Source organism: Odocoileus virginianus, chromosome 4, assembly GCF_023699985.2.
Source record: "Odocoileus virginianus isolate 20LAN1187 ecotype Illinois chromosome 4, Ovbor_1.2, whole genome shotgun sequence".
NCBI classification, from domain to species: Eukaryota; Metazoa; Chordata; class Mammalia; order Artiodactyla; family Cervidae; genus Odocoileus; species Odocoileus virginianus.
The window spans coordinates 16,880,568-16,895,791 of record NC_069677.1 but is presented as its reverse complement, the minus strand read 5'-3'; the positions used below and the strand labels follow the sequence as shown (position 1 = coordinate 16,895,791).

General features: G+C 44.4%; 1 protein-coding gene across 1 annotated transcript in view; it reads right to left on the bottom strand.

Moving 5' to 3' along the window:
• The window catches only part of MB21D2 (Mab-21 domain containing 2), a 119,220-nt gene extending 105,206 nt beyond the window's left edge, over positions 1-14,014 (bottom strand). The window contains exon 1 of the mRNA XM_070466232.1: positions 13,146-14,014. Coding sequence (XP_070322333.1) covers positions 13,146-13,356 — 211 coding nt within the window. The 5' untranslated portion in view covers positions 13,357-14,014. The remainder of the gene's footprint in view (positions 1-13,145) is intronic.
• Between the last annotated feature and the right edge of the window lie 1,210 nt (positions 14,015-15,224).

Here is a 15,224-nt window from a genome sequence, read left to right as displayed (position 1 = left end):
TGAGCATGAGATTTTTAAGAAGTGACCTCATCCCAGTGACTGATTTTTTTACAGCATGATGCCAGTGTGCTTCAGTGGTTTAAGTCGAGACAGTATACAAACATCTGCCCTGACAGAGCAGGGAAACAGGACAGGGTTTTTATTAAAGTGACTACTTTTCAAAAGTAGTCACTTACTGCACTAAAGAGAAAGGTCCCTCGGTTCACTTAAAACCCAGTTCAGTTTATAAATTTTGACTTCTTAGTAAATGTCCTAAGAGTACTTTCGACATCTGCCTTTCACTGCAAAAAAGATCAGCTCCCCATTCTCCCCTCCCAGTGACAGACTACCTTAACTGTGTCCTAATTAAATGTTCTAAATCTGGAATGACATGGGGGGAAAGGGAGGGTGTCTCAGAGCCTGTGCCTTCCTAAGACTTGCCCTAATTTACTTAGCATCAAGGGCCCAGTTGACCTTTATACAGCCTTAAATCAATCAATTAGCTGAGACACACCTTCTTCCTTTCAAAATGAGAAGACCACATGGATAAGATGATATTTCACACAAATCACTTTCAATAAACATAAACCACAAGCATTAGAAGAATGTCTGCCCTGAGGCTGCCAAGAAAGGCCAAATGATAGAATAAAAAGGCTCTGGACCAGAAGCCGGAAGAATCATATTAGCAACTGGCTTGCACTGGAAAATCACACCAACCTCTTCTCTACTTCTGCCCACCATTCCCTGCCTGACATCCTCTCCATCAACAATTAACACCACCTCGTGTTTTATGCCAGAGCTTCCTAGCTGTTGCAGCGGTAAATAATCCATCTGCCAATGCAGGATATGCAGGTTTGATACCTGGGTCAGGAAAACCCCCTGGAGAAGGGAATGGCAACCCACTCCAGTAATTTTGCCTGGAAAATCCCATGGATTTTGGCCAGCTACAGTCCATGGAGTCACAAAGGGTCAGATACGACTGAGGAACTGAGCGCAACAACGCAACATGTTTTACACCAGCAACCAGCACAGAACCTAGCATGATGATAGCACTCATGTTATGGAGAGGTATAAGGGGTTAAAAGCCTGACTGCTTAGGTTTGACTCTAGCCTCTCACCAGCTTGAGCAGGTAACTTAACTACTGTAATTTCTTTATCAGAAAAGTGAGGATGGTAGCAGCACCCCCATTACAAAGCTGTTGTCAGGATTAAATGTGTTAATGATTACTAAGCACTTGGAATAATGCTTAATAAACAGCAGGGAAGAGTTTCCCAATATAATCATCATCACTACCATGGCCAGTTTGACCTTGAGCCAGTCACTGTCCACCACAGGGTTAAATTTCCCCACCAGCAGCATGATGGGGTGGATGAACTAATCTCAGGAAGATCCCCACTAGCTTAACTCCTCTGTAATTCTCTGAATCCTATTACAACTCTCTAAATCCTCCTAAGGTTCTGAGCTCTCAGACTAGCAGCAGAGAAGGAAGATCACCAGGAGTCTTACCAGCCCACAGAGCTTCAACTCCACCCAACCACAGGCTGGACCCAGTACTCAGTCAGCCCTCTTCCTTGCTGTAGATCACAGACTGTTTAGAGATGAAAATATTCACTGTGATACTCAAACTGTACAGACAGCAGAGATGTGGGAAAAGGACACGCATCCCGGGGGAGGGGCGGGAGCCGGAGAGAAACAGACCAGGAACAAAGACAAAAAGCAAACGTGGCACACCAGAAATGCAGTGTACCCACCAGGTTATTTATTTAGCATTCTTCATCTGACAGCAATGAACAAACTTCACACTACAAGGCAGCTGTGTACAGGGAAACATTCCCCACCGAGAAGTACAGCTTCTCAAGTGACTCCCCTTCACTTTAATCCCAGGCAGATGCTCCCCGGGGAGCAGATGCTGCTGAGGCAACAGTCTCAGGTGCAAACACCTTTCTCAGTTGGAGAAAGGTGGACATTTTACCTCACCTGCACTCTGCCCCCAAGCAAAATCAGAGTCAAGAAGATCAAGGTCCCTTTCCATTCTGGGTCTCAGTTTCCATTTCTATAAAATGGAGGAGGGAGGAACTCAGGCCACCTAATTGCCAAGTTTCCTAACAGCACTGAAATTTGAGTCCGTCAACGATTTCCACTTTACAGGAGATGTTTTTCTTAATGAGGTTAAAAAAGAAGATTCATAGTTATTTGCCAATTTTCTGCCTGAAGCTAGATTTCCTGGGTTCACATTCCCAGTCTACCACTAGCTCTGTGACTTTGGGCAAATTAGTTAGCCTCTCTGCGCTCTGGATAGCTCATCAGTAAAGAAGAAATAACACCCTCCTTATAGGGTTGTTGTTAGCATTAATTTAGGTAACAGACATAAAGTATAAAGCACTTTGAACTATTCATATAGGAGTGTGGCTATTATTTTCAATTATAGTTTTCTGATTCAAATGGAAAATTTACTTGGAAATGGTATCCTAGAAGTAACACAAACACACACAGGGAGCAGGTAGACAAGAATCCCGGGTTCTAACCATGATTCTGCCCCCAGACTAGCTGTATGCAATGAATGAATGCTGGCCCTTCTCTAGGCCACAGATTACAAGTCAGAGGTGATAAACTGGCAGCCGTGGTGTTGTTTGACCTAAAAGTGAGGTGAGAGGTGCTCTCCTTCACCTGTGCAGCCCCCTACTCCCCAGCATCCCTGACTCTGAAGTCAAGAACCACCTGGCACTCAGTACACTGCCCACCACACTCACTTTCCTTACTGCCCAGTCCCTGATGGGCCTTTGGCTCCCCGGCTAGGATCCAGAGGAACAACCCCTTCTCCAGGGACTAGCAGCCCCCGGATGACCATATGCCAGTGGGACTGTGTTGTTCCAGATCAGAAACACAGCCTGCATGAAAGCAGGCTGCACACACCAAGGGCACAGTTGAAAGAACAAACTGTTGATTTTCTTTATTAATCACATCACCATTCGCATAAGCAGCTGTTATTATGAACAGCTGCAGCTGCTAAAAGGCTGATCTTGAAGCAGGCTAGAAAAGTGCTTCCAAGTTGCATACCAACAACGGGCAAGTACAGACCTGCAGTCTATTGGCTGGGTTCTTCCTACTGGTCCTCAGCGCCTCTATCTAGACCAGAAACCCTTCTTCCATATCCTGGCGTGGCGTGGGATAAGGGAAGTTTCTAGTATCAGCTTAATACAAAGAATTTGAGGTGAACGTCAAAGGACTTCAATTTGATTCCGCCTCAACTATTTAGTGACCCTGAGTGCGTTACTTCTCTTGATTATTGGTCTCTTCCTGTGTTAAAATATAGACAATAATAATACCTACTTTAGGTATTACTAGATTATGCCTATGAAAGTATTTTGTAGACTGTGGAAGTCCAGATGAAAAAAATAAAAGCTTATCATCTTCCCATGAAAACTGCAGTCTGACCCATAAATCATCTAATACAGAATTCACTGTTGCTGGCTTAGGGCTATCAGAGGTGAAATCAGAGAATCACATGGCTATAAAGGGCCTTTTGAGGACCTGTAACGCAACTTTTCTACACTGTCTCCCCTATCCTCCAGTCCTGGAATGCTTTCAATAAGAGCCTAGACAAAGGATGGCCCCATTTGGGAAACCTCCACTTGCAGGAAACTTGCTCCATTCCAAAGCAGGTAGTCCATTCCATCTACCATGGGCTTAATCTGAACACAGACCACTTTACCGTGTAGAGGCCAAGTCAGACTTGCTGTAATTTAAGCACCCTTGAAAGTTGGCAAATGTACCCACCCCAGGGCCTTTGCACATGTTGTTCCATCTACCTGAATACTCTTTCATCTGTCTTCAGATGTCCAGGTCCTTCTTATCCTTTCAGTTCAAATGTGTCTACTCCAGAGAAACCTTCTCTACGACTCTTCACTCCATCCCACCCAGTTACCATCCATCATAATAGTCTGTGGGTTTTGCTTTTTTTTTTTGCACGCATCCCTACTTGTGTTTACATCTTGCTGAATTCCCCAGAGAACCTAAGTCCCATGAAGACTTATGAGAGACTTGCTTCTCTTACTCACCACTTTGCGTTCTTATGATACAACAGTTGCACCATAGTAATCACATTAGTTCATGACAGGCACTCAAACATATGTTGAGTGAATTTATGAATTAATGAATGAATGCTTAATTCTATGCACATTGTAGATATTTAAAAACTCAGAACAGAAACCTAAATAAGATTTATACCAACTCTCACTACTGACAACTCACAAGTAGTAATCATGTCTTCTTGTGTTGAGAAAAAATATATAAAAAATAAACAAATTGAGTAACAGCTCCCCAAGCCAGCTTTATTCATAGCAGCACTGTCCCTAGTAATCTGTCTCTTTATCTCATGCAAAGGGAATTCATGAAAAGGCACTTAAGTGCACGAAAAATAGATAGCTGTTTCCTGGAGACAGGGCCTGACATAATGGCATAATTATGAACTGTCCTTAAAGAGATCACTCAGCTGGCAAGTAGCCACCCAGGTCCATCATAAACGCTGTCACAGACCCTCAGAACTAGATGAGCAAGGCTAACAACCAGACATGCAGAATGCATATCTATAGGGTATGTACTGAGCCATGGCGCCCTCACCCACTACGTATCCCTGGGCCAGTAGAGAGCAGAAAAGCCTGGAGAGGTATGCAAGTTGCCACCCTTGCCTGGTCTGGGGACACAGACTCATCTCAACAACCACAAAAGACGTCTGGGGAGAAAAGCCACAGGCTCTTGGCAGGCTGTGTGCTGGAGCAGAGGACACTGGAGATGTGAGTGGAGTCCTATTCTGTAACCTCCAACTGAGTCATATCACCTGCCAGCATCTCAGTATTCCCATCTGTAAATGGGGGTTACTAGTTCCCACACAGTCTTTCTCAAATGCTGGTCCAAAGAATAAAGCCACACCATACCAGATGCTAACGCATGCTGTAATCCACAAAAACGTACTGCAATCTACAAAGCGCTGCAAAAAGATAAATTATTGATGGCAAATTATAGTACTTTATAATCATAAATAATTGCTGCAATTATGATTCCAGAATAGGCATCCAAACACCTGGAGGTTGACTGATAAGCACAAGGAACACCTTCATGGGAAAGATGACTTATGCTTTCTGTGTATCCTTTAAAGCCCCAAGCATGGGCATGCAGGAGGTTCACAAGTACCCCAGATGCCCAGGGAAGAAAAATCTGGATCTATAAGAAAGGGCACGTTCCCACAAGTCACTATTTGCTGCTCTCAGACAAGCTACAGCAATTACTTGAGACATCTCTTAAAGCGCTCTATAATGAATTCTTAAAATCTAGGAAGAAACTTCCCTACCATAAACAGAGACCAGATCAAGATTTCCATCCCTGACTCCAGAGAAGATGTCATAATATGGCTTAATGAGAAGCGGCAATTATAAAGAGACAATGTCAGAAAACGCCCGTGCCTTAAATTGCTGTTTAGTCGTTAAGTCGTGTCTGACTCTTTTGCGACCCCATGGACTGCAGCCTGCCAGGCTCCTCTGTCCATGAGATTTTCCAGGCAAGAATCCTGGAGTGGGTTGCCTAAAATAAGAAGCTTTGCACAGAAGGGCTCTTTTAAAATGCATCAAGTCACTAAACTCTGTTAGTACCTACTGTTTACATAACTCCACTCAGTGCTGCAAAGATAAGTGAGCAGGTATTATTCAGCCTATAGCATGGGGAATAGTGCACCAAGGGCTATAAAAGGGGACCAGGTGTTAGAAGAAAACAGAGGAAAGGGAAATTTTTTTCCTCCTGGGAGAAATACAGAAGGCTTCATGAGTCAAGTGGCATTTGAACTGGGAGAAGAAAACAAAACAGAGATAAGATTTCTTTAGAAGTTGAGATTCCTAACTGCATCTGTGATCAGGCTTTTAGAAAGCCCTGGAAAAAAAGAAAAAAAACAAGTATACTTAAATGAACTATAAAATCTCACAGGACTTCAAATAATTGGTATTAAAATACAAAATTCATTTTAAAAAAAACAAATATGTGATAGAGTACCATATGTGATTCTTGCAGTTGATAAAATCTAGCAGCAAGTCTAACATCTACCATAATTTCAAAGCAGCGATGAATGTTTTTTGAGACGTCTGTAATATGAAACGACAATGTCTGTGGTTTCTATTGGCAACAAAAGCAAAATACATAGATACTGCCAGTACTACTATGGTCTGTTACCTACTTTTATAATGAAAGAAAATGCAATACCACAGTTGTTGTTCAGTCGCTCAGTCACGTCCAACTCTTTGTGACCCCATAGACTGTAGCACGCCAGGCTTCCCTGTTCTTCACCATCTCCCAGAACTTGCTCAAACTCATGTCCACTAAGTCAGTGATGCCATCCAACCATCTCATCCTCTGTCATCCCCTCTCCTCCTTCCTTCAATCTTTCCCAGCATCAGGATCTGTTCTAATGAGTCAGTTCTTTTCATCAGGTGGCCAAAGTATTGAAGCTTTAGCATCAGTCCTTCCAATGAATATTCAGGTTTGGTTTCCTTTAGGATTGACTGATTTGATCTCCGTGCTGTCCAAGGGACTCTCAAGAGTCTTCTCCAACACCACACTTCAAAAGCATCAATTCAGCACTCAGCCTTCTTTATGGTCCAACTCTTACATCTAGCCACGACTACTGGAAAAAACCGTAGCTTTGACTATATGGACCGTTGTTGGGAAAGTGATGTCTCTGCTTTTTAATATGCTGTCTAGGTTTGGCATAGCTTTTCTTCCAAGGAGCAAGCATCTTTTAGCAGTCAATAAAAATAAAGATGTAATTTTTCCCTTTTCAAGTTCAGAGATTCAAAGTTATTGTTTCCAAGGACCCAAGTTAACAAATCCAGATAGAGAAAACAGCCCAAACATAAGAGATATTCAGGTAATGCAGGCCAAACCCTCCAATCTCACCAACAAGAAGCGATTGAGGTTCTTCATCCCTCTATCATTATATTACAAAGTGTCCTGTAATTTCCAAAACTATCTTTTATAAATAAAAAATGAGTGAAAGAGGCTAGAAAACATCTTTCCACAGGTTATATATAGTTTCTTTCTAAAAGTGGAGTAGATGATAGCATATTGCTAAGTTTATTAAGAAATATATCTCTATACATGTAATAAGTTTATGTATGTAAAACTGTATGCAAGTATGAGTGACTGTAAGCATGTTTTATAAACATAGGTGCCCAGAAAAAAACCATGCATCAAATATTAATAATAATTAGAATTCAGAGGTGATTCTACTTTTACCTTTGTATTTTCTGTAATTGGAAAATGGGCCAAAAAATACCCCAAAATATTAGGTGACTTAGGGGAGCACACATTCCACACAGTATAAAACAGAGGCGGTACTAGAACTCAGAAACATCCTTCTTTTGTATCTTCAGCTTTAGCACTGAATGCACCTGAACACAGGAGGCAGGCATAATTATTTGCCCCAACCTAACTATTCAGAAACTGAGATGCAGAGTCTGTTATGTGACTTGCCCAAAATCACACAGAAAGTAACTGGAGAAGCTAGGAGTCCAGTTCTCCTGCCCCTTGAGAAGGCAGAACAGTAACACTTTGAAAACAAGGGCTTCCAGAAACCAGCAGACGTAACTGCTCGTTAGGCTCAGCAGCCCAGTTCTAGTCTCAAAAGTCAACTAGGATCAGCCCATTGTGTGTATGTGCAGCTCCACTGAACCGGGAATGCACAGTATCAGGCTGAACTGAACATGGGACAGGATGTTGGAGTGCTGAGCAGCCAGTCTGGGGATCTCTAGGGATTCAGATTCAATAGGTCTGAAAGGGGACCAGAGATTCCAAACTGTTAAAAAAAGCTCCAGGAGAGTCTAAAGAGCTAACGTTCAATGACAAGTTCCTGGTTTGACCTAAGAGACTCCGCTATTTCTGTGAATAAAAAAGGGGTCCAGTCTAATGACAAGCAATGCATCATCCAATGGCTGGCCTCATGGCAAGACCAGGGCTCTTCTGTCATGAAGGGCGGTGACTGCCTAGAACAATGGAGGGAGAATGGAAACCAACTCAAACTAGAAGCAGGGACTTCCCTGCCCCAGATGTATAATGTTTTCAGAGCTGGAACAGACCTCAAAGATGACTTTGTTATACAGATACCACAGCACATCAAAGACTAGAACACAAAGGAAATTACCAAGACTCGAAGGCCCACAGAGCAACGATGCACAATCAATTCCCTCCGTAAAGATGGCTGGATAAATTCATTAAGGAAAGGTAACACTCAAATACCCGAAAGACAAGGCTTCGAAATGGCCTACTCCGTAGATACAAAAAGTGCCTAAAAATATGGCAGGTCTAACAGCACTCAGAAACACCATGGGTCTGAAAGGAGACAAGAGTGAGCAAACCATTCTCTTTTTGGAGTTGATGGGCAAGCAGAAGAGGGAGGGGGTCTCCCACATGAATTAAAGTTTTTGCTCACTATTTTATTCTTATGACCCTGCATACTGCTTGGCAAACAGTATAACATTCAGTGATTATTTGTTGAACGCATGAATGTAAGAAAGGCCTGTATATGTATGGCTGAGTCCCTCTGCTGTTCACCTGAAACTACCACAACATTGTTAATCGGCTATATCCCAAGACAAAAAAGAAAGCTTTAAAAACAGAAAAGAGAGACAGGACAAAAGAGACCATCTCTGCTCCTGCAGGCTAAGTAGGGTACTGAGTAATACAGCATTCCCCAGGGAGTGGGGCCTCTCTGCTTGTCTGGTCCAGAAGCGATAGAAACAGATTGCCCACACAGTGGAAGGAACATGAGCTTTTGAGTCAGACATCCTTTTATGGGTTCAAATGCAAACTCTGTATGGTCTTGGCATAAGTACTTGACCTCTTTGAGCCTCAATGTTTCATCTTTAAAAGGGGATAATACCATTCACTTCACCTCTAAAAGAGGCATGATGATATTTATCCTTATAAAGTCTCTGGAAAAAAAATTACATGAACAGATTTATGCAAAGTAGCTAGCACAAGGGCCAGCATACAGTACGAACTTAACAAATGGTAATGTGAGTTGGAATTAATCATGCCCTCTACAACCAGAGCCTTTCTTCTCCTAGGTCACCTCTAAACATGCTCTGTAGTCTTTCCGACAGGAAGCTGCAGAAAGAATTCTAGTGTAAGTTCACTAGATTTTCTAAAAATGCCCATTTCTTAAAAATATATAATAAAATCCTGTATACCTTCCTTTTTGGTTTACAAAGTAACTTCATATGCACCCATAACAATTCTGAAACCATGCATTAATAGATGAAAACACTACTATCCATGTTTAATAAACAAAAATATTATTATTTGTATTTAATAGATGAAAAAACTAAGACCACTTAGCCAGCAAGAGGCAAACTAAGACAGGAACTATAGGTTTTAACATTTATTATAAGGAACATCATTTTCTCAACCTGAAATTCAAAACAAGTGATCCTTTTATGGAATAAAATATTCAAATTCAGACTGCTCCAGGACTCACCTCAGATGCTGCCTGGATTACCCTAATACTTACAGCTGAAATCAGAAACAAATTTCTGAAAGAAGAGGGAATACTGTGTTTTTAAACAAAGTCCCTCCTTTGGATTTAATGCATCAACTCTTAACTAGAAAAAAAAAAAAGACCTAGAATCAGGCCAATTTGAGTTTTAGCAACCTCTTCCACTTATTAGCCATGGAACCCTGGATGATTCTTAATCCTAGTAAATTTCAATATCTTTATCTGGATAACGGGAAAGCAATACCTACTCCTAAAGTTATGTGAAATTCCAGGCACCGAGAAGGCAGTCAGTAAGTGATGACTCCTCTAATGACCACACCATGGTACTGACCACTTGGACTGGAGGGGAAGTATATGGACCGCTTGTTTCTTCCTGGTTCTTCTAGCTTCTGCATAACCGCTGTTCTGCATCTGTTCAATGGGGATATAACCAGTCCTCATCCGACTTCAGCAGGGGAATAAAGATAACAAGAGAGCTGGCAGAGATATTATGCAAATACCAAATATTATTAAAACATTAATGAACTCTGGCAATTTCCCTGAATTTTGATAAATGGCGTTTATTATGCACTGCCTCTCCCACAATCTGGGCTCTCAAATATTAACTAGATAATAACAGCAATCATTCTCCAAAAAGACCAAGGTATAGAGAAATAAAAAGCGAGTCTAGATGACTCCCACAAACACCCGCTTCCAAAGGAATCAGAATCTCTTGACAGAGAACATCAGGACAGACCACAAAGAGCCGTGCAAACAGCAGTGGGCTCAGACCTACTCCATAGTGTATGCAGACCTCCGCTTTGGTAGGACAGTGGAGTTTCCTGGTGCTGACAGGTCACTGTTTATGACAACAGTCTATACCACCACTTTGCTCTTCTGCATAAAGTTACCTCTAATCTAGATAAAACAAAAAGGATCTTGGAAGCTGGGGGTGCTTATTCCAGGCTAAAAGTCTCAAACAGAGAGTGGCTGTTCTTGCCAATAGCCTAAAAAGAGAGGTAGTTCCATATACTGTTCCTAAAAAGACACCCATTAAAGAGGTCTGCACCAAATTCCCCTGTCATTTCATTCTGTGTGAGGGGATAATGTTTTTAAGCTGCTGACAATCCTCAGGTGCTGCTCAAACAGAGGCAGAACAAAGCCAGGAGGACTCAACCCCTTTCACCTCCCCTCACCCCAACTCACAGAAATAAGGGTCTGGTGCCCCCCCTCCCCCCTCCAACACCTTAACAAGCTGAGGGTCATTAAGACATCTCATTTGCATACTCATTAAAGACTCTGAGCTGTGGCAAGTGAAACAAAGTGTACAAAAAGAGATTTTGGTTTTTTTAAGCCCAGCGAAAATCCCCTTTTAGAAAAAGTAAATCCACACAGGGACCCTTGCTGTCGCCAAACCTTCACTGGTCTAGAGCAGCCAGCACCTCATTAAAGGAAAGCAAGCACTGCACAAATGAATGCAGCACCACACACAGACAGGCTCATTTCGCCATCTGCCTTCTAGTGTCCAGAGGGGTAAGAGGCTTAAATGACATTCTCCTGAATTTTTCTCTCCTGCAGGTGGAAACATCAGATTCCCAGGGGCCAAAAAAGACCGCTCTTGCAAGATCAAGTGGGTAAAAAGGAATAAAAGGGAATTTCGTTTACCTGTCAACACACTCATGACATTCAACACAAAATGAATTAACCAATAATCCATTCACCATTCGTATCTGGGTAAAGGCTTTGTGAAATCAGTGTATCAGCTGTGGGGTTAACACAGAAGTTCCTAATGAGGGGATGTTTAAACCTACCCCTTCCCACAGCCTCCCCTTTTCTGTTCCTTGACTATCCCTGACTGATGGTGACCAAGCACCTTTTTCTAGTGAACGACCTAGAGCAGGAGCCGTCGGGATTGATTTGGGGGCTGTAAACACACAACGGGCAATTTCCATTATACACGCTGAAGGGAAAGGCAATGATTAAACAACTTAAATAACCGCCCTGAGCATTCTCTGTGCATCCCCACCCTTCTGACAAGCACAGTACTGGTTTTCAGATCTGAAAGCTTTGCAAGCTTGTAAAGTTTCCCTCTGGAAGCCCATCCCACCACAAGATTAGGGAGTAATTTAAACACGCGCACACACACATACACACCCCACAGTTATCTAAATACTAGCTGAATCGTCGAATATCTCAACAGAGTGCTTTCCAACCTCATACACATTCTAGGATACACTTGCAGAGAATAGAGCAAAAGGTAAAATCCAGCCCCAAGTTTTAATGTGCTTCATACAACTTCCCAAAACGTTACTACCTTCCGCGGCCACACGTTCAACTTGATTACCCCCTTCTTGGGCTGTGAGGAAGACGCAAACCGAGACGGAAGGTACACTTTGATAGAACCAGCAACGAGAGGAGACAGCCGGATGAAATACAATAGATGGCGGACGAAGGAAAAAACTCAAGTCTTCCTCTGCAGTCAAAGACCTTTTCAATGAAATTTTCCACTACCTGGTAAATTGCCCAAGAATGTATTTCCCGAGCGCAGAGAGACACGCGGCACGCAGCGCTACACTGGAGTCCCAGGTCGGTGGAGTGTTAACCCCCAGGCCACCTACTGCTTGGCAGCCAGAGTTGCCTCGGTGGAGCCTCAAGCTACGTGGGAGGCTCCCACCAGCGGACTCTCACAGCCATACACCGAACTACAGGATACTAGGGGATTCGATCGCCCGGCCCGGCTCAATTATTTTCCTATACACAACATTCAACAATCTGTTAGGGACCTGTAGGTGCCAGGCTGGGGGATGGGAGAGGCCGCGCTATTCTAATTCAAACGTCGCCGAGGTTCAAAACCCAGGACACCTCTCTAGGCCAGCGAACAGACAGCACACAAAGAGGAAGGGGCTGGCGCTCCTCGGGGTCAGAGGTCTGAGCGTGCTGATTTTCGAGCTGGGAATTAGGAATTCCGAGGTCAGCAAGAAACCTGGAGAAGCACCGGAAATGCTTCCAACCGCTTCAATGGGAAATCTATTTGCAAATCAAAGTTGCAGGAACTCCGGGCGCCCAGCCTACTCGAGCGGGTTACTAGGGAACACCCAACAAGTTTGGCCACCGGGGGCTCGGCGTGACAGCGCCGCGCCGCAAGACTGCTAGCAACTTGTCGCTCGGGAGCCGATCCAGAGCCTCAAGCTGTCTCCGTTCCCCGAGCTCCAGAGAGGACCTGAGACTCGGCGCAGGGAAGGAGCACGTCCGTGCCTCCGGAGACAAATCCCTTCATTGAAGGCGCCGCGGGTTCTCATCTGGACCGCGCGGCTTCCAGGGGCTTCCCCTTAACAGTGAGCCGTTTCACCGCCAACGCTTCACCTGCCTACCACCCAAGTCGGCGAGAAATTAACAAAAGAGTCAGTAATCGGAGGCGGTGCGGAAAAGGGACCCGGCGCAAAGTATAGTTAGGAGGAAGGGAAGGCAGCTCAGGTTGCGGCGGAGAAGGAATGGAAAAGGCGGAACAGAGATGGGTTATACCCCAGGCACCTGGCTCCGGGAAGAAATAAAGAAGGAAAGAACGCGCGAGAAGGGGGAATGGGTTCTTTACCCCGTTTCCCATCTCTCTGTCTCTCTCACACACACACACCCCTCTCTTTTCCTCCTTACCCAGCATGGAAAAGATAAAATCCTTAGCTGTGTGAATCTCCAGTGCTCTCTGGTCGTCATATTCCCGCTGGTCGTGCTTCGTAAATTCTTGGATGAGTTTGTTCAATTCCTCCACCCGAGCTCCCGACCTGAAATCCAGCTCCGGGAACGCAGGCTTGTTGTTACAGCCCAGGGAGGCTGCCTTGCTGGCGGTGGGAGCCGCCATCTTCATACAAAACGCGCCGAGTAGCAGCTCCGCGGCGGCGGCAGCACCCACCCCCGCCCCCCCCCCCCAGCCCCCCTGGGCCTCCTCCCCTCGTCGGCTCCTTGGCTGTGACCCCGGCCCGTGGGCGGGCTGGCGGGCCGGCGTCTAGGCGGGCGGTCCCGGCCGGGTGCGCTCCGGGCGTCCGGGCTTCAGGAGGATCTGGACTGCAGCGAGAGTGCGTGTGTGGCCCCGACACCCTTTCCTGCGGCCCCAAGCTGGCCCAGATGCAGTAAGTCCCTGCCCTCCCCTGGCCCTCGCTGGCCCCGACTATAGCGGTTGTAGAGCCAACCTAAGCCTCCCCCGGGCGAGGAAAGTGAAGTGGAAACAATGTGAAATTCACCAGCTCTGAAATCAACAAGCTGCCGGCTCCGGTGTTACGGAGCCAGCACCAGCGTCCCCCATTTAAAGGGACAGCGCACCCAGTGGAAAGAAAAATAAATAAATGACAGAGGTCTGCGCTCCATACCACTTGCCAGTCAGTACTCGGGCAGACGTGAGAGATGTAGATGTAGTCTTTCTCTGCCTCCGCTCCCTTAGGGGGCAGAGGTTGCCACGCGCCTTCGAGGAGAAAGAAGTCTTCCTCTGTCTGATTTTAAGGGCGGTGTCCTGGGCGAGGGCATCCCTATGCGAGCGTTTCCGTCTCAAGAATTCCAACGCCTTTAGACGTTGAAGGAGCACGCCTTAAGGAATGTAAAACCAACCTTCTGCCCTTTTCTGCACAGACTGCCAAAAGTGTTAGGATTAAACGTATAAAAAAAGTGCCCTCCCTGTCCCGTATAGACATTCCCATTAGCCACTATAGTATTCCTACTTTTGCCCTAGGTAATTAAATTTTCCTGGATAACAGCTTATTAAACTTAATATATAGTGTCTTAATGATGTTCATTCAGCCCGTTCCAATATTAAGATAGGAAAACCAAAGTGTAGGCGTGAGGAAGGGGAACAGAATTAATTGCCCCACGTTCCAGTGAATGTTCAATGAGATGGTGAAAATTCTCATTCAACAGATAAAATTTGAGCATCTACTATTTGCCAGGTAGAGTGGTAGAATCTCTGTGGATAGTGATAAGACAAAAGACAAGGTTCCTGAGATGGAGTCATACTCAACAAGGCAGATTCTACCTAAGTCCAAGGTCCTTCAGATGTTTTTACTGTTTATGAGGGTTTTGAGTCAAGACAGGAGGCCTCCTACTCTTTGTTGTTGTTCAGTTGCTAAGTGGTGTTCTAGAAAAGGTTTATCTTCCTCGCTAGTTCTCCAAAATCCAACTTGTCTCTATCCCACAGGCTGGATATAAGAGCTTTTTCTTACCTGGGTTCTCATAGCCAAGAATACAAACTCTTCTGTTAGTTCAGGCTCTGTCTGCCTTTTCTTATAACATAGAGCTGATAATTCCTATCTTATAGGTTGTTTTGAAGTTTACATGAAATAAAGTGGGCCAAGCCCTTAGTGAAATACCTGACATAATAAGTGCTTAATTAAATGTTAGCTACTACAATCCCTGGGTCTGGAAGATCCCCTGGAGAAGGAAATGGCAACCTACTCCAGAATTTTTGTCTGGGAAACCCCATGGACAGAGGAGCCTGGTCACGGCTATAGTCATGGGGTTGCAAAAGAGTCAGATACAACTTAGCAACTAAAACAAAACAAGGACAACAACAAACCATGGAGGAGAAGGGTAAAAAAGTTTTTAAGTAAATTGGTAATTTCTTTTTTTTCTTTACAAATTAAATGACTGAGTCAACTCCTTCTATGCCTTTTTCTGCAAGCTTTCCCTAAGACCGTCCCCCAAGCTGGTGGCAACATCTTTCTTCTTAGAACCTCCACTGCACCCTTT